The sequence below is a fragment of the Mus caroli genome, unplaced genomic scaffold (assembly GCF_978045245.1).
Source record: "Mus caroli unplaced genomic scaffold, Mus_caroli_1 scaffold_18, whole genome shotgun sequence".
NCBI lineage: Eukaryota > Metazoa > Chordata > Mammalia > Rodentia > Muridae > Mus > Mus caroli.
The window spans coordinates 16,298,537-16,318,174 of NW_028227273.1; the positions used below are offsets into that span (position 1 = coordinate 16,298,537).

The 19,638-nt window shown below is 46.4% G+C and overlaps 1 protein-coding gene across 4 annotated transcripts in view; it reads right to left on the bottom strand.

Annotated features, from left to right (window-relative positions):
• Vit (vitrin) overlaps positions 1-19,638 on the bottom strand; it is a 133,436-nt gene that overhangs the window by 32,310 nt on the left and 81,488 nt on the right. For 2 of the 4 annotated variants that reach the window (XM_085832628.1, XM_085832627.1), the window contains exons 6-7: positions 16,991-17,068; positions 9,563-9,748 (exon numbers count right to left, since the gene is read on the bottom strand). In XM_085832628.1, coding sequence (XP_085688754.1) covers positions 9,563-9,748; positions 16,991-17,068 — 264 coding nt within the window. The remainder of the gene's footprint in view (positions 1-9,562; positions 9,749-16,990; positions 17,069-19,638) is intronic. The other 2 variants (XM_085832630.1, XM_085832629.1) reach the window with 1 other exon arrangement.

Below are 19,638 nucleotides of genomic sequence, written 5' to 3' on the forward strand. Positions count from 1 at the left end.
GCCCAGATGCATTTTATAGAATTCTTTGTAATTCTAGGATCTTACAGTTTTATAGTTGAGAAACTGGGCAACTTTCTTGACATGTATGACATGTATAACATATATGACATGTGTGGCATGTGTGATGTGTATGGCACATGTGGCATGTATAACATGTGTGACATGCATGACATGTGTGGCATGCATGAAATGTATGGCAAGTATTAAATGTATGACGTGCGATGTGTGGCATGCATGATATATATAATATGTATGACACATGTGACATGCATGACATGTGGCATATGTAGCATGTGTGGCATGTGTGACATGTATGACATGCATGACATTTGTGATAGGTGTGATATATATGACATGTGTGGCATGTATGGCATGTGTGACATATGTGGCACATATGGCATGTGCAACATGTGTGAAATGTGACACACACGACACATGATATGTGTGCTATATGTGGCATGTATGACACATGTGACATGTATGGCATGCATGTCAAGTGTAACACGTGTGACGTGTGACATGTGACATACATGACAAATGTGTTGTGCATGCTATATGTGGCATGTATGACACATGTGACATATATGGCACATATGACACATGTGACATGTGAGACATGCATGACATGTGACATGTATGACATGTGTGGCATGTGTGACATGTATGACATGTGTGGCATGTGTGACATGGTAACAGCTGACTGGAGACCTAACAGCCCTAGATATACTTACCTGCCTTGACTCAGCGTATACAGATAGTCTCTCCTGTCTGCAGGAGTGTTTGTGAGATTCCATGGCTATCCATTTCTGCACATCTTTGGTCTGGCAGAGTGACTCCGGGCAAGGACATGCTGAGAATTATGGGAGGGTCTGAGTGGTTCAGGGCAGCTGTGTGGATGATGGCGTTCTAGTTTCTATTCTGTTGCTGAGATACAATACTCTGAGCAAAGCATGTGGGAGGAAAGGGATTTGTTTGTTTTACACTTTCAAGTTATAATCTGTCATGGAGGGAAGTCAGGGAAAGATTTCAGATAGGAACTCAAAGGCAGGAACTGTGGAGGGATGGTGCTTGCTGGTTTGCTTCCAGGTTCAGGCTTAGCTAGCATTCGTATAGCCCAGGACTACAAGACTAGGGAATGGTGCTGCCCATGGTGGGCAAGGACCTCCTATATCAATTAAAAATCCAGATGATTCCCCCAGACAAGCTCACCGGCTATTCTGATCTGGGCGCTCCTTCCACTGCGAGTCTCATGTGAGTCTAGTCTGGTTAAGTCTAACTAGGATAATTAGTGAGATAGGAAAGAGCTGAAAAAATGAACAAGATCTGGGTGAGGAAGGGAGCTAAGAACATTTTTGTAGGTCTAAACATTAGAAACGTGAAGGAGACGGAAGAGGAAGCAGAGACTCAGAGAACAAAAGAGCTGGAGATTTGATTAGAAAAACACAATGGGCCCAAATGCATTCAATAGAACAAAACCTCGAGTCAATCCAAAGGTGGTCAGCCAGCAAAGAAAAGGGACCTGGAGCCTGGGAACGAGGCCTGGGTCCCATCCACCCCTAACACATGTCTGACTCATGTGGTGCCGTTAGGTATTTGCACTGTATCCCAGAAGCCAGCCTGGATTGGAGGGAACACAAGGTAATATAAACATTTAGGCCTCTGGCTTGATTGAGGCCCTCCTCTTTGTCTTACTGAGAACAGACAAACCAAAGATACCTCCTGAAAGCTAAAATGACTTGGTGTGTCTTGAAACTCTGTTGACCTGGAGTTGACCTGGAGAAACCAAAGGCCACAGTGGAGGTCCATTTCTAGGATACAAGGCTAGAAGGGGTGAGCCGTTTGCTCAGGCTGATACCTGCTCATGCAGACTTCCGTAAGAAGCCTCCGGAACCTCTGGCCTGTGGGTACCTGCGGGGATTCTACGGGCTCAGCAGATCTACAGACAACCACTGACTGCTTTTTTCTCTTATTTTGTCCCCAGCTGAGAGTGGCTCGGGTCCAGAGAGTGTTTGGCATCAGCTGAGTTATCTGTGGTTGGCGCCACATTAGGGGCTGCAGCGGAGGCAGACATCTCAGTCAGGGGAACAAGAGGAGCAGATGGCCCATGGCTTGGCCAGTTCTGGTTCTGAAGCCAAGATGACAGTGTACACTGGCAAGTGTGGTTGTGCAGCTTATGGGTGTGTGTGTGTGTGTGTGTGTGTGTGTGATGGGGGGGGTAGATCTTATTCTCTCATCATGTGTCAAACAAAACAGAAGCTATGGGGCTGGAGAGTTGGCTTGATGGTTAAGACCACTTGTTCTTGCAGAAGATGAAGGGGGTGGAGCTTAGATTCCCAGCATCCACATGGTGGCCCACAACCATCCACAACTCCAGATCCAGCAGATGCAACGCCCTCTTCTGACCTCTGCAGGCACCAGGCACGCATGTGGTGCACATACACACATGTGGGTAAGACACCCACACACATACCATTAAATAAACAAGCAAAGCGTAAACAGCAGGGTGCAGGGAGAGATCCAATACCTCTTCATGGCAGTCCTGGTCTCTCTATTCCTCATGCCCCCTGGCCTCAGTGGGAATTAGCTAGTTTTAGCCAGCCAATCAGCTCCCAGAGCAGACCTGGTGGGAACTTGTGGGAAGCACCCGTCCTGCTCTCCGCCCCTTTCTGCTCTCTGTGAGCTTGCTGTAGCCTCTGGTGCATCACCAACTCATTAAAGCCTGTGTGGAAGTGAAGAGAGGTGAGCCCTGTGTGTTGCAACTCACAGGCACGCTCCTGGGAGATAAGATGCTTTTTTTTTCCCCCAGAAGCATCACAGATGTCCCCAACCAACATGTACTCTGCCCTTTCTTGGGAGATGATAAAAATTTCCCTTGATCTTTTAGGTGAGTTTCTCCATGCTTGAGCCCCAGAGAGTAGCTCTTTTCAGGTGTCTAAGAGCCTGGTTCCTGAGTCCTTAGGAATTACCATCATAACCTGTAAGAGATTGCCTCTGGGAAAGGGAGATCAGGCAAAGGGCTGGCTTACTTAATGTCTTCCTCACTTTCCTTACAGGTTTCTTCACAGACCCGAGGGCAGAGCATTCTGTTGGCCCAACTACTCTATTAGCTATCTGTTAGCTCAAAACCAAGTGGAGAGGATTCTGGGTTTTGCAAACATTAGGGGCAACATGGAGAAGGACAGCCGAGCCTCACCTGGACCCGCAACAGGACTGTGTGGGCTGCTCGTGTAGGTGGCGGGGGACCACAGACCTGGAAGCCCAGTTGGACTGCTCAGAGCATGAATGTGAATCTAGCTAGTTCTCATTTTTTCCATGAGCCAACATAGCAAGTCTAGACTAGGGTCAGAACCAAGGCAAAACCTTTGCGAAGTTTGAACCTGCCCTGGAGGAGGCATTGGAATGGAAAATAAACAGACGGATGGATAGATAGAATGAAAAAAATTATCAATCAATCAATCATCCAATCAATCAATCAGTCAATCCAATCAATATGACTGAATTTAGAAAAGTCGCTAGGTAGTCCAGGCACTATGCATCCTTGTATTTTATGGCTGGCAAAGTAAGTCCCTTATTCATAAGGGCCATATTTCTTAAATTTCCTTGTTCTCAAAAATAATTCCCCCTCAGCGGTGCTGCTTGTGGAGAGGTTAAAGTGCTCCTTCTCAACAGAAATGTCGCTTAAATTTGCCTAAAATGCAGAAACACAGAGTTGATACAAATCATTAGCTTTCAGTCGTTTTTTCCGAAGCGTCCACTGGGTTAGCCTTGACTACTCTGGGAGAGTCAATTGCATTTCATTGCTTCCTGGGTGGCTTCTCTGAAGGAAGGCTTTACAAGGAGAGAGCTAGAGGAGCTTGCAAAGGGAAATACAGCGCCCCCTGGAGGAAAAGGCGACCGAGAGAAAGAAAGATGCACGCTTCATAGTGGGGAAGAAGGGAAAGTTAGTGAGAAGATTCTAATTTCTTCCAGGGCTACCCGTGATGGATTTTTTTTTCCTTCTCCTTTTGGCTTTGCTTCAGTCATGTGACATGAACTCAAAGCAGCTTTATTATTTGTACCCGTCATAAAAAATAACATAGGCTCACTGTAAAGAAGTTATTTCCATATACAATGCACGGCCATACTTGGTTGTCTATCCAGCAGTTGCTGGCTTCTGATTTTGGTATGTTAGCAATACAATCCTTGCTCTGTGGACATGTTCTCAAGTACAACACAGAAGTGCAGGACCGGGCTAGAAGCCTATGTTGTACCTCACTTCTTTGGCCAAGAAACCTACCACAGGCCAGTCTCACACCAGGTATGCCCGTTCATACCTGCTGGACCGTTGAAAGGTAGTCTGTGTTCTGGTCGCACAAGGCTTACTCGGGAGACCCAGTAGAAAAATCTACAAGGGACCGAACCGTAAGCTATGCTCACAGACACAAGCACCTGACACCACATCAACTCCTCAACTCCATAATCCTGGGACTATAGACAATGTCCCAAGCTCCTGGTATTCTGGCTACAGCCAGGTAAGCTTCTCCCCACAGTTACTTGGCAACAGCAAGGTAACCAGTCAACCCAAGTCCCACCAAACGAGCCACCTGATAGAGCCAGACTCTCGCCTGCATGAGAACCACCCAGCATCTTCTCTCCTGCCCCTTCTCCTTTCGAGCCCCGGGGCAGACTGAGCTGACCCCTGGGCCCCCACCCGTTCTCAGCTCTTTCGAGGTGTCCTGCTTTGATGCCCAAGAGCTAGAACCTGTTGTCCCTGGACTCCATGAGGACAGGGACCCCAGACTGCTCCCTCTCTGCCCCCGTGGACTGAGGTTCTGTGGCTTCCCCACAGCCAGACACCCACCGGGGAGGCGTGGAGAGTGCACAGCAGTCCCCCAAGTCCACCCTCCCAGAGCCCCAGGGCTCTGGTGGAACATGGGTCATCTCTCTCACCTATTTCCCCACGCGCGCACGGCACCCCACACATACCAGCTTTTAAAGGTTAGCATTGGCAGTCATGGGTTTAGTTATAGCGTTTTATACGTATGTAGCCTCAGACAATCCCCCTATCCTGATGTCACACACATCCCATTACCCTTTCACCGTCTTGGTTCTGTTGTCTGCCTACCTTTCTCCTTTCAGACTTTTCCTCTCTGCTCGTCCCACACCCGCCAATCTAGAGTCCACATATGGGAGAGCACGCAGAGTATTTCTCTTTTGGGCTCTGCCTTATTTTTTCTGAAAATGTTGATCCCTACCGTCCCCTCCATTTTTCTTGAAAATGCCGCAGCTGCATTTTTCTTTATGGCTGAAAAGCTTTTTTGCTGAATATATGTAGCTCATTTTCTTCTGCACACCACTCAGCAGCTGTATTGTAACTTTACCTGTATTTCTAGTGATGAGCGAGTAAATCTTCATTTCCCTTCCCGAGAACACATCCCATGCCTGTTCATCACCCTTGGATAATACTTACCCTAGACTTCTCTGTCTTGGAAGTGTGAATTCTGTCATTTCTCCACACTAATGCCCAAACTGTAAATCTCTGTATGACAGCTTTCTGTTTCGATGGCATGTATTGGCTTCCTCATACAGTTTCATATATTTTTAAGAATATATTTATTGGCCATTTGTAGTTCTAGCGTAGCTTGCCTGGTCATAGTCTTCTCCATTTTTTTTTTTAAACATTGGGTTTTAAGAAAAACTTTCTCCAGACACCTTACGGAAGGGAAACTTCCCCAGTTGGCAAACCTATCAGCGAAGAGTTCACTGGTAGACAATGGTCTCCCCCTGCCCCTGTCCTTCTCCTCTTCCTTGCCCAGGTAGGTCTGGAGGGCAAATGAACGGCCCTGCCATTTCTATGCCTTGCCACTAGGTAGCGCTCTTTACCCCATGGTCTATTTGTTTTGTTTGTTTGTTTTTGTTTTTGTTTCAAGACAGGGCTTCTCTGTATAGCCCTGGCTGTCCTGGAACTCACTTTGTAGACCAGACTGTCCTCGAACTCAGAAATCCACCTGTCTCTGCCTCCCGAGTGTTGGGATTAAAGGCGTGAGCCACCACGCCCGGCTAGACATCTTTTCTAACTATGGCGGCGAATCTGGCTCTCTTGCTGGACGCTCCAGGGGTCACTGGAACCATCTCAGCCTCTCCCATGAAGACAGCCTTATTCCTGTCCTATGAGCCGTCTCTGTCCCTTTGGCTCTTGGCTTAGTACTCCTACCCTTGGCATGTACATTCATGGGTCAGTGAAAGGACCATAGTGTCCAACCTCCTCTTCCTGGGAGTCCTCCTCCACCTGAGCTTTCTTTCACATGAGAGAGCCCCTGACTCTCCTAAATATTTACTTTTTTTTTCTGTTAACTGCCTGCTAAGGCAAAGGTTCGCTACCTGTGGGTCGTGACCCCTAGATATTGTATATCCGATGTCCCACATATCATATATTTGTATTATTCATAACACTAACACAGTTATCGTTATGAAGTGGCAATAAAAATACTTTTCTGATGGGGGGGGGTCACCACAACATGAGGAACTGCATCAAGCTTGGCAGCATTAGGAAGGTTGAGAACCACTTGGAGTCTAAGATGTGATGTTCTGTCTGAGCAGAGGCATTGACTTCAGCGTAGAACAAAGAGGACTCTCAGGCCTCATACACACACAGTCCCCATTCCAGCTACCCACGTGGCAGGTGTCCTGAGCTGAAGGGATCAGCTATGGCTCTTAGTGTGTTGAGGTGGGGTATTCACTGATATAACCCAAGATCCTAGAATGTTTTCTGATGCCTAGTAGACATTCAAAATATTTCTTAAATGAATTAGGCTTTGCCTGAATATCCCAGTTACATCTGCTTGGAGAATCTTTCTGTTTCAGTCACACATGTAACAGGGAAAAATATGGTAATGACTGACTTCTCAGTCGATACTCTAAGGAATGTTTTCTTATCCTTGGCAAACTATCTCAGCTTTTTAGAATTTCAAAGATATGTATCTACTAAATATTATTTCATGTAGTTGGGTTAAAGAGTCACAGCAACTCATATCCCTAGTCCATTTTATCACATGATCTCTCATTAAGTATGTATTATATTTTATAAAAGGACAGAAGACCACTTATATCATCACTAGTGATCAAGCTTATAGATCATCTTCCTGGAGGTACCACACATGTTAGAGGGGGTTAGGTTTCATCCATTTGATGATGGAACAGGATGTGGGACCCACAAAGTTCACATTTGAAAACTACAGACTCAGTACAAAGTAAAATTCTCATGTTTACATAAGTTTTTTTTTTTAAAGAGAGTCATTCATAAAAGCAGATAGATGTCTATCTAGGACAGCAGGTCTCAACCTTCCTAATGCTATGACCCTTTAAGACAGTTCCTCATGTTGGGGTGACCTCGGGCCATGACATTATTCTCATTGCTACTGTAGAACGGTACTTTTGCTACTGTTATGAAATTAATTGTTATTGTAATGCAATATCTCTATTTTCTGATGGTCTTAGGCAACACCTGTGAAAGGGTCATTGGACCACAACCCACATGTTAAGAACAGTGGATATAAGACCAAGAGGGTAGTGGCTCAGGTTTGTAGGATCGAGGTTCCTTTGGGATGAAACTTCTAGAGTTTGATTGTATTTGATAGCCGTGTAGCCATATGGACACCACCCCCTGCACAAGGAATTTAAGCGGGCCGATTGTATGGGATGTGAAAAGTGTCTCAATGCATCTATTCCTCTAAATGGACAAACGTGTTTGGACATCCGCATCTCCTTCTCTTCTTGGCTGCAGAATGCCTTTGAGCAGACAATGCCACGTTTGAGAAGTCCCCCATCCCTGCCTACTTGGGCTCCCCTCTTAACAGCTACGGTGCCTGCTGCACAGAGACCTCTCCCTCTCCAAGGACTTGCTCAGCACTGTGTGGGTTGCAGAGAAGCAGGCGCTGTGTGAGCATGAACAGAGAACACTGGCGGGCTGGGAGGCTGCTGTCCAAAACCCCTGTCCCAAAGCCAGGAGAAACAGAACTCTGCCAGCTTGGGAGTCACTACCTCAGGTTTTTTTTTGAGGGATTTTCAGCCAAATTGGCATCAAGACTTTCAAGCTGCCAGTGTAGCCAAGAAAACAAGCCACGCACTCACTGTGCCGTTACATAAGATGCCCTCTGCGAGGGACAACCTACCGATTCAGATACTAGAATGTGTTTGAAAGAGTGGAGGACTCGAAAGCCAAGCACTTGGGATGGAATAGAGAAAAAGCTCTGGTTTTAGGGACTCCTGTGAGCCCTGGTTACCCAGCACCCCAGAATACTTCTCTTTTCTTGCCAGGTATCAATAACTTGTGTTACTATTAGTGTAATAGAAATAACAAAAATAGGATGGAGTGGGGAGCATGTCTGAAGTATTTCAAAACTTCACAAAATTATTTTTATGAGTCTCTGATTTGGGACCTTTAAGCCACAACTTTCAGGAATCATTGGCAAGACTATGATAAAGCGTGTGTGCTATACCTGGCCTAGGGACTGCACATGTGGTGTGCATCCCGACAGTGACTATTAATTACTAAATTAAATCATTAAATTAAATCAGGGATGCCCAGCAGCCTCCAATCTTGCCACTTCGTCCTGGTCAACGTGTGGTCCTCCGCGGCTCCGGCTGTACTGATGTGTTTGCTGATGGCGGGAATTCCAGGCTTTGGAGTTTGGATTCCTGCTCTGCTTGCTTGCCCATGTGACCTTAGCCTCTCTTTCCCTTATCCCCCTTCATCCTCAGGTCAGTCACCGTAACAATGGATTTGTTTCCAGTCATATAGATCGGCTCCACGGAGTTGTTGGGACCCAGTAAGCTAATATGTGTGAGTTACTCAGAAAAAAAAAAATGCCCAGTGTGTTGAAAGTGGGACTTCTCCTGTGGAAAAACCAAAGGACGGGTAGACAGATGCCGAGGCTCTGCCAGGGAAGGGAAGGGTCAGACTGCATAGCAGTGATGACTGAAAACTGGGTCAGGCTGAAAAAAGTCAGTCCTGGGAACTTCCTCCCAGAAGGAAAAACGTGTTAGCAGACAAGAACGACTCAGAGAAACCTGAGATAATGGCGAGCCCATTGCACAACATCCCATCCCTCTCCCCTTCCCTACCAGGAAACTATTTGAACTGACACAGGTGCCGTTTATCTCTGGGTAGTGAAGACAGAAGCCTGTGCATGTGACAAGCAGATACGAGCACGATCTGACCTCCTAAAGGGAGTCTTTAGGCTTTATTCTTAACATCTAAAGACTTCTGGATATGGGCTATTTATTACTTAAGGAAACAAAGTCCAGAGCACGACAATGGTCAGAGCGAAGCCTACTGTCTTTCACGCGAGCTTCCGGAGGGAGGAAAGATAATCTTTGTACTAACAGGCATGCTACCCTACCTTCTCGAGTACGACAATGGTAATTGTGTTTTGAACCTGGAAGACAGAACCTGCTGCCTCTTACCCTGGTGAAGGTCTCAAACACTCCTGAGTCACGAGTCAAAAGGGTAAGAGCTGGATACTACACAGGTTACACCATTCTGCTCGTGTGGTACACAGCGATACACGGCCCATCTACTCACCCATCTCCTGACTCCTGTGGCCCACAGGTTGGGGTCTGGGGCTGCTGGTGACAGATGCTGCAAATGGCTTTGAGGTGGGTCTGTGGGTGGCCTCAGCTACAGGGGTAGCTTGAGCCTGTGTCAGGGTGACAGGCTGTATGGTTGTCCCTGGAATAGATGGCTTCTCGTAGGCTTTTGTGGTCTCACCTGTGAGAAAGCAGAGTTGTATTGGTGTCCACAAAACAAGTCACTGACCACCACTGCCTTTTAGCAGAGACTGGTGCTATTGCTGTAGAGTGCAGAATCTGTATAGACAGCCTGTACAGTTTCAGAGCGATAAGCCAATCAACAAAGATTAAACAACACATTTAGGTTGCAGTTCGAAATCATAGCAACATAAAAAAGGCGGGACCCTGATTAGTGGCCAGGCCCCACGAGCAGTGGTTTGTTTTGATTTCTAACATGTATTTCCCTTTCTTCCCTTCCTATAGCCTTGCTATCTCAGTTGCAATTGGCCTATGGATGCACGGTCCTTCCAGCACCTCTACCATGGCTCACCCTCACAGAATGCATGCTGGTTTAAGTTGGTTCCTGAGCAGTCAAGCTGACTTCTGGCCTCAGTTGCCTTGCCAATAATTGGGATGATGGGACTAACTCAATGGCAAGGACCATCGAGGCTCTCCTAAATTACGAAGGTTTAGCTTGTGTCCCGCCGTTATCCTTTTATAGCCTCTCCTGTGTGTATACTGACTTTGGGACATTTCACTTCCTGTCACTCACTCTCACCATCTCCCTGCCCTGGAGCCCTTTCCCCCAACAAGTCCCCTCCCACTTTGATATCCTATAGTTGTGCCATTGAGTTTGGTTTTTGACTTCTTGCATGAGTACGAGTGGGAGGCTATTTTAAGATTTATTTTAATTCTTAATTATGTATATGTGTGGGCTTATGCATTTGAGTGCAGTGTCGGGGAAGGCCGCAAGAGGGAGGCAGATCCCACCCTTTAGAGCTGGAGCTACGAGTGTTTGTGAGTTGCCCGACACGGGTACTGAGAATCTAACCCAGGTCCTCTGAAAGAGCAGCAAGTTCTTTTAACCACTGAGCCATCTCTGAGCCTGAGTGGGAAGTCATTTTCCAGAGGGTGGGGGGCTGATCCAAGGCTCTAGTTGCAAAGCAAGTCTCAATTTGCGGGTGCTCCAGTTGCTCAGCGTCTCCCTGAGGTTTAGACAAGAGGGGTTACCTCCTGAGTGCTGGAGACTATATTGGAGACCTTGGACCAGGGCCATAAAGAGACATAACGGTCCCCCCCTCATGATCAGCCCTCTTAGCTCTGGGTCTATTGCCAGTGGCTATTGGGCATCAAGTAGAACACATCACTTTCTGTAACTGGGAATCTGGTGTCCTGGTGTTGTCGTAATACACTGCCCTAAACTTGGAGGCTTAAAGCTACAGGGTTCCATTTTTTTTTATGCTTCTGGGCCCAGGATTTCAAAATGAGGACTACAGGGCCAAACTTAAAGCATCAGTAGCTCCGAGCTTCCTCAAGGAAGCCCAAGGGTAGACTGTGTTCCTGCATCAGCCGAGTTCATCTGATTTAGTTTGTGATTGCTTTTGAGGTTAGCATCCTCAATCCTTCGCAGTCTGTGAAGGAATTTCTCTCTACTTTCCCTTTATGGAGATGTATGTGATTATTTTAGGGCCTACGCAGATAATCCAGGAAAATATCCAGTGTCAAGACCCTTAATCGTACTAGCACTACGCTCCTCTCCATATAAGGGCACGCTCAGGTCCCCTCCCAGTGGTAGGGATTTCAGTATCTTTTGGAGGGGACTTTCTCAGCTCACAATTGCATCCCGGCTCTGGTTGTTGGTCACTGTGTTTGGGATTGATGCATTTTAGACACTTGGAAAAGCAGGCTAAGGGGATAACATCTGAGGGCAAATGATGCCTCTTTTTCCATCCTATAGGCTCCTTGATGTCATGTGACACTATACTTGGCGCTGCATCCTAAAAGAGTGTCAGTCAGAGCTATAGCCCTGCAGACAGCATTTGACGGGGAGTTCAGACCCGCTGCTCAGCATTGCCACCCGCTCCCTTCCACATCCGACACCTTTGCTTTCTAGAGGCGAAACCATGGCACTAATTTGGGAGAGCAGGCCAGATGAAAAACAAACAAACAAATAAACAAAAACAAACAACAACAAAAACCAAACCAAACCCAGGATCAGGGTTCAATTCAGCCATTCTGTCTGAATTCTTGTGGATAGGAAGCAGATTTCTCATTTTCATTTACCCTGTTGCTTGCCAACAGTTAGCCATCTTTAAATCAGCCAGAAGACTGGGCCAGACAATTATTACAGAGCCATGGAGGGCTTCTGGGCTTCAGTTCGCATCTGCACCATCCTGGGGCAGAGCCCAGACTGCCTTGTGTATGACATTCCTTTTACTTTGAATGATAGCCATTCGTAATAAGTCCTGCAGAAGTGTTTAATTTCTCAGGAGGGATCCTCTGCCCCATGCTGATGTGAGAAGCCCTTAGCTCCTCTTGAGGGAGATGCAGGCCCGAGTTTGGGCTGCTTCACATCGGGAGGTGGTACCAAGAAGAACTGCTTGTAGATTTCAATGACCAGGATCAGGATCCACATGTTCATATAAACTATCGGGCAAGTATAGCCTTACTTTCAAATCATTAATTCATCCACAATTCAACAAAGTAAAGCTTTTACTAGAACATCTTCCTATCATAAACTTACTATAGTTCAAAAATCACAATTATCTTTTTCTTACTCCATTGGCCAGATCCGACTAGGCTCTTGACTACCCCAGTCATCTCAGTTTGTGAATATTCATTTTCAAGAGAGCCAGAGATTAACTCTCACGAGGGGAACCAATGACCCTGGACACAGCTGCTTTCAGATGCTTGGTCAATTTACTCAAGAGTCGTGCGTCTCTGTCTAGGTTTTTGTTCATTCTCTGTCGTTCATTTGAAACATCTTTATTGTGGGGGAAGAGGATGCTACTGTCCCTAACCTAATACTCCAGGTTTCTTACAGAATGTCACACTTTTGGTTCACTATGAGCAATCTGACATAATACCCTGGCGAATGGTTTCTGCCGGCGGTGTCAGATAGATGGATTTTTTTTCTCCTTTCAGAAGCTTTCCCCCAAAACTCTCATTGCATGATTCATCTGGGCATAGCCAAGAACAGCTTCCCCGGCAGCTACCTCTCCATAGCAGCAGATGGAGCCCCAGGCCTCCTACACCTGACAGCTCCATGGAGTTCAGCTCAGGGGGTTACTAATGCAGCCACCAGGAATTGCTTCCTGAGAAGCTTGTCTCAGATGGGCCCGTTTTTGATCTCAGAACTGCAGCCCAAGCCAGACTGAGCTCCTAGCTCTCCCGACCCTTGTCAGTCTTGCTTCTAAAGCTAACCGAACCTGTCTTCTATGAACGGAGACCGTCATGCCTACTTGGTGGGGCTGCTGCCATGATTTGGATGAAGTGGACAAGTCCCCCACTCTGTGCATTGCGCATGTAGGGATCCAGTAAATGGTCGGAGTTGACATTTGACATGATGCTATGTATGCATGCTATGTATGCCTTCCCCCTCTGCAGGGAACAGCAGTGTGCCTTGTAGCTGTGACAAGGACAGAGCCAAGATGCCCATAGGTCTGAGTGTTGGTTCTTCTCACCAATAACTCATTCTGAGCCTTAGGGCTGTACCCTAGGGCAGGAGGTCTAAGATTCACTGCCTATCTACTGTATTCTGCCACTTTGGAGGATTTTTACATCAACATTCCTGGTGAAGATTGTCACAGTCCTTCCTGGAAGTGGACACAAATATTCCCATGTTAAGCTAAGGGACAGGCTTTTCAAGAGGTCAGGCAGTATCCTCAGTTACAAGGATGAACAGAAGTAGAGATGAGGTTTGAACTCAAGGGCGGTTGACTGCAAACCCACCCTCTTTTTGTCCACAAGAAGGGAAGAAAGTGAAAGGTGGGCCTTGGTCACATAAAAATTCCTGTATATATCTCAAGATCTCTGGCGATCTCACCAAAGCTTACTGTCAGAGGTGGTGACAGTACACACTGTGTGTGTGTGTGTGTGTGTGTGTGTGTGTTGTGCTGGATATGGGTAGTAAGGGCAGGAGATGCCTGGGAGGTAAAACTTACTGTAGCAAGAACCAGCCTTACTTCCTGCAGGGTAGGGCTTAGCAAACTGCCCAGGGGAGGCAGGAGGGCACTTTCCTGGCACTCCCTCTGTAGCAGATTTCCTCAGCCTTCTTTGATGCCAGGAATGTGCCTCCCCAGTTTTTTTTTTCAGGCATTTATGCAAATCAACACTTACCTGTGTTTATTCTGCTCAGAGCAAAAGGAGGCAGTAGCCAAGTAGCAGCTGCCTGCTTAATAGATGCTAACAGCCTGGGAGAGACAACCTTCACATTTCAGGTAATATCTGTCCCCAGTGTGAGCCCTGCTAGGCAAATCAGATATCTACCAGGGTTCAAGTGAGATAATTTGCCACTGAAGACCTTGGCTATGCTTTTGGGGGTCATCCTAACCTGATTTAACAGTTAACTCATTCTTTGGGAGCCTAGGAAGCAGTCTGCAGCGTGCTGAGACCTGAGCTATAGTTGGCCTAATCTACTTCTTTTCTCTTTTGCTTATTAAAGGATTTATTTCTTTTACTTAGCAACGAGGCCATTCTTTCATAGCTCTCATATATAAATTAGTAAGAACTTGCCCCGTGTGGACACGTCCTTTAAAGACAGAATGAGACCCCACACATCCCTTTGATATTGGCATGCACATTATTTAGCTTGGGTCTGGCCCACAGAAGGGCCTCAGTACATGTGAGCGGATGGATGGATGGATGGAGAAGAAATGTGCAAGGACAAGTGTGAATGTTCTAGAAATAAGGAACAGACAATAACACCTGGTGATATGTCCCAGGAGGTTGAGGAGGTATGGTAATGGGGACAGGTGACAACAGCAATGGCTGTGTTTTAACACTGGGACTTTTGCATACTTTATAGACTTCAGTTGAAGTGGGAGGGGCACAAATACCCCATGACTCACCACGCTACTTCAAAGATACTACATAGGCATATAGACAAGGGTTTGGTGTGTGGAGGCAATTCAGCTCTGCCAAGGCTGGTGTAGATAAGGGGAACTTTGGACCTGCCTCTACTACCTGGGGCTTCAAAATCCGAAGCAGCATCTCTTACCTGCCTTGGTTCCCTGCTCTCTTCTCACAACAGTTACCTGGTTTAGGATGCTGCAATCCATCAGTCTCTAAGGAACTACTTACAGCCAATCGCACCCTTGGGCAAATTGCTAAACTCTTCTTTATCTGAAACCTGGAAGATACTGCCTCAGGCTCTTGCAGTTCAGAGATCTGGCACAGAGAGGAGTCAGAGCTGTGGTCACCGGATGTTGTGTGACACCCCCCCCCCCCCCCCCCCCCCCCGCTTTTGTGCATCTTCACCTTTCAGGTTTGGATTGAGGGCTGAAGCCAGAGGACCTGAAAACTACTTTGTATACCAGGGAATTTGTCTCTGAGCTTTCCATGCTGGTGACCATTCCAGGTTAATCTGCAAGGTGACCACACCCAAGTCTCCCCAGGCAGTGAGCTGGAAGAAAAGGACCAAGAAAAAAAACATAGGGAGAGGCCAGGAGCCATGCTTGTGTGTGGCTGCTTAGGTGATAGTGTGTGTCCTTTTTTTCCTCCTGTCTCCCCAAGTCTCAAGAACTGGTAAAGATGGCTGACCCATTTCCTGCCAGTCTTTCTGAGGTAGAATAGTCACAGACACATCCTAGACCTGCTGGAGAGGATTTTGCAGAGGCACTAGGGTAGCATTCTGGAAAGCTAGAGGCACTTTCCCCTCAGAATAAAAAGGGAGAGAGGGTCTTGCTTGACACATGTATCAGAGGCTTACTTGGCTCTGGCAACTCTTTACATTTGAGACCTCTGAAGTCATCAGTGCCATTAACACACCCCAGGGCCAAAGACCCTCAACAGCTACAGGCAGAGTGAGAAAGAGGGTAACCTCACCTCAAAGCAACTCAGGACTGCCTCAGGGCAGTCCAGAGAGAAAGAAGCCCAGGGTTCCGAGGGCAGAGACTGCTGATTCCTGGGATGGTCTGCCAGGAATGGCAGAAAGGGATGGGGACAGGATGATAGTAGACGCGATAAGACAGAAAGCAGTTATCTACGCAATTCACCGATTCAGAAATCACCATAGGGGCAGAGGAGGTAAACTTGGACGAAGTAGAAATTATCAGGAGGCTTTGCCATTCCTTCTTTGTGTCCTCACCAAAAGAAGACAGGGCTGATCTCAGATCTGATTCTTAAGGTGAGGAACAGGGCAGCCATGTGCTTGCACCTCAATAAATATGTCACGATCCCATCTGTGATCAAAGTGTCACTGAAGGTGAAGCGGTGACAAGCTGTCAACCCCCAGTATGCTTGTAAAGGCTCGTCGGGTATAGCATAGTCACTTAGAGAGTGGTGTTTGGAGCCACACTGTTTGTGTCTGACTCTCGGCTTCACTACTTCCTTGCTGTTTGTCAGCAAACATTTACACAACTTCTCTAAGCTGTGTTTTCTGCAAAACTGTGCCTTAGGGCTAAGAACAGGGGCATCTTGGTAGTAATTTGGTAGTAATTTGGGCTGACTAAAAAAAAAAAAAAAAAACTACTTATCTTGTCACAGTGGCTCACACACAGCAAATATCTAAGAAACGCCAGCTCTTGAAATTCCAGAGCTATGTCCAGCCTACATCCATGAGCAGAATAATGAACCAAGCCCACTCACCGCCATGTTTCTGGAATGCCAAGCTCTGTGAGAGAGCAACTGTGTGAGAAATCAAAGCACCTCTTAAGAGAACACCAGGGAGGGCACTGTTCTGGATTTATTATGGAAACTTGGGAAGAGGAATTTCTTAGGCCTCCTGAGGAGGCTGCCTTGACTAAGCCCCAGAGATGTGTGTTTTGCACGGATTCAGATTCATTGCTTTGATTGCTTGCTGTTAGTGGATAAGGCTCACCATCCTGGATAAGGCTCACCATCCCCGTTCCTTCCTGCCCTCCCTTTGCTTTATGGCCAAGTAGAGGCAGCCTTTTCCCTTTTAGTTGCCGGGAAACGCTTCTAGGCATAAGGTCTGATCACGGTCTAAAGTAACAATACCATAAAATTCAAGGCCACAGTCATACTGAATGGAAATGACACAAATACAGACAATATCGAATCGTGAGAAGAACAACAGGAAAACGTCCCACTCCCAAGCCACGCTGTCTGATCACATTGATTGTGGTGCCAGGTTCCTGGCATTGATTAAAGCATCATGAAGGTCAGCGGAGCTTGACCGGGTAAGATGTTAATTTCCATATCATCTTCTAGAATGCAACATTGCGTGCTCATCTTGGATGAAATAACACATGGCACTTGCCTGCTTTAGCAGCTGCAGTTTTGGATGATGAATATGTAAGAGTCGATGGGTAGGTTACACCCTTTTGGGGCTTACTTTCTGCAAAAGAAAAAAAGAAAGAAAGAAAGAAAGAAAGAAAGAAAGAAAGAAAGAAAGAAAGAAAGAAAGAAAAATTTATTTCTGGGGTGGGTTTTCAAATCTCTCAGTTACGATAAGTTGGATCATCTTTAATTTATCCCTCTTGAGTTCCCTAACATCTGTCGCCCTTGCACTGGGTTGTCGATTACGATAAGAAAGTCAAGTGGCATTTTGTTTTCCCGCGGAACACTTGTTTTTATTAATAATAGAATGGAAGTAATACAATCCCCATGACTCAGAGTTGCCTAACATTCACAGTTTCTTGTTTTGCTCCTGAAGATGCATGCGGCAGGTAAGCTGAGTGGTTTTCCACTTACAGGGCGCTGAGTGCTCAATTACAGTGGTAGATGGATGGGAAACACTGTACTCTGCCCCCTTTAGGTCTTGGGCTGTCTGTCTGTGGGTGCAGAGCTACCTCCCACTTCCTCGAACCCTGTGGGACCTGTTAGAAATCCGGAGTTTCACGAACGCTTGAAAGTAGTTGTACGTAGGTCCTCCTTGAAAATAACCATTGGTGGTCACTTGGGGAGAGACATTGGATGCAAGGCAAGGACACAATAGAAGACCAGAACTGGATCGTTATTCGTCTTGGGATGACTGAATTTGCCCTGGAAGGCTATTTCCTGTGAAGCCATCTAATTTCCAAGAGATGCTAGACTCTGGATTTTGTTCTACAAAATTGAAAGTGCCAATGGAATGCAGGTAGTCTCTTCCGTGCCCTGGGAAATCTTCATTAGTCTGTGCATAGCTGCGATGATCCCAGGGCCATAAGCAGTGAATGCCTCATGTCGTTATGAGGAAATATCTTTTAAAGATTTCCTCTGTTTTCTCTCTCTCTCTCGCTCTGAGTGTGTAGAGGCCAGAAGAAGGGTTTGGATCTCCTGGAGCTAAAGTCACAGGCATTAATAAGCCCCTTAACGGGGTGCTAGGAACCCAAACACCAGCCCTTTGCAAGAGCATCAAGTGCTCTTAACAGCTGGATGCATCTCTCCAGCCCCATGAGGAATAGCTCAGTGCTTAGCCCCTTGCTACATTCCCTGTGCTCTAGCTGTGGGGTGGTGGAAGCATGGCTTGCTATCATTTATATAAAAGCATCAATCTCTCGACACAAGGAAGTCCTTGGAGAGAATGATAAGGGGTGGTGTCGTGTGGAGGATGGAGTGGAGTGAGGAGGGCAGAGGACCATCCAGGAATGTGCCAATCATTCTACGGCACAAGGATTGCGAGCTCTCAGGGAGCCCCCGAGACTAAGAAAATCTGGGTTTCTATTTCTGTTTTTCTATTTCTATTTTTCTTCTTCATTTTGTATCGTGATGGTCCTAGGAAGCAAACCTATGGCTTTGTGCATGCTAGCTGAGTGTTCTACCACTGAGCTACATCCTGGCCCTTATTTTTACGTTTAATTAGCTGCTATAATCTTCAAGACTCTTTTTTTTTTTTTATTTATTGAGAAAAATACAAATAATGACATGGCCTCTAAAAAGTTACAGAGATGTAATGAAAAATGAAATTAAAACATATTCTGAGCTTCATATGCCCACAAAGATGCAAAGCTTTATTCAGACATTATTGGTAAGTTCCACTCAAAGGCAAAAATGAGGCAAGCCCTCTGACTTACAGGTGCCTCTTACATCACTGCATTAAAATCATCTGGGGAGCAGAACAGGTCATTTCCAAGTCTTTTGCCATGTCAGGGCCTGCTCTGAGCAGACCAAGGTTGAGGCTGTTTGGACCCCATGAGGGGCCTCCTGGCTGTGGGCCACACTGAGTTCACAGAGAGGGAGGCAGAGCATGCACAAAACATCCATTGTTTTTATATTCTTATGCCTAAAATTAGGTAGTCCTTTGTGGTTTTGTTCAGAAGGCAAATGAGCATCTACTCAGCTGTCTGAAATGTGAATCAAGGACAGCAGCGAGTTGTATGGGGACCTGCCGTGACCTCTCACAAGCCAAGACTGTCCCAGGATGGTGCAGCCCAGAACCACACACCTCACCTCTCCCTGACAGCTGCAAGATCCCCAAGGTAGATTAATTAAAGAAGCATAATGACCTGTAAAAATTAGAAATAAAACCCCAGAGAAAGGTCACACTGTCACCTGAGCCTTCTGAAGAGGGCTCTGACTCAACCCAGTTAGGCTTGTTGGATGTGAACTTCTGACTCACAGGGTGTCCTTGGCTACAACCTTATGAGACCGTGCCCACCTACCTCCAGTTGAAAGAGGCCTCCCACAAGTGCTTATTATCTTTGTCCACAATCATTTTCTGTTAAATGTCACAAGGCAGAATGAGGGTCAGAGGAAGTTGAGAATTAGAGAGAATCAGCCTATTAGGCTGCTTTTATTGCAAAAACAAAGAGCAAATGGCAACATCAAAAGTCCCCAACACTTCTTGTCCCTCATTTCTAGTCTTCCTTTAAAGTCCTGGTGCAATGCCTGGATCGCAGGCTGAGTTATAAGTTTGAAAACTCTCACACTCCTAAGTGAAGATGGTCGTTCTCACTACTCAACAAGATGCTGCCGTTGTCCTTTGGT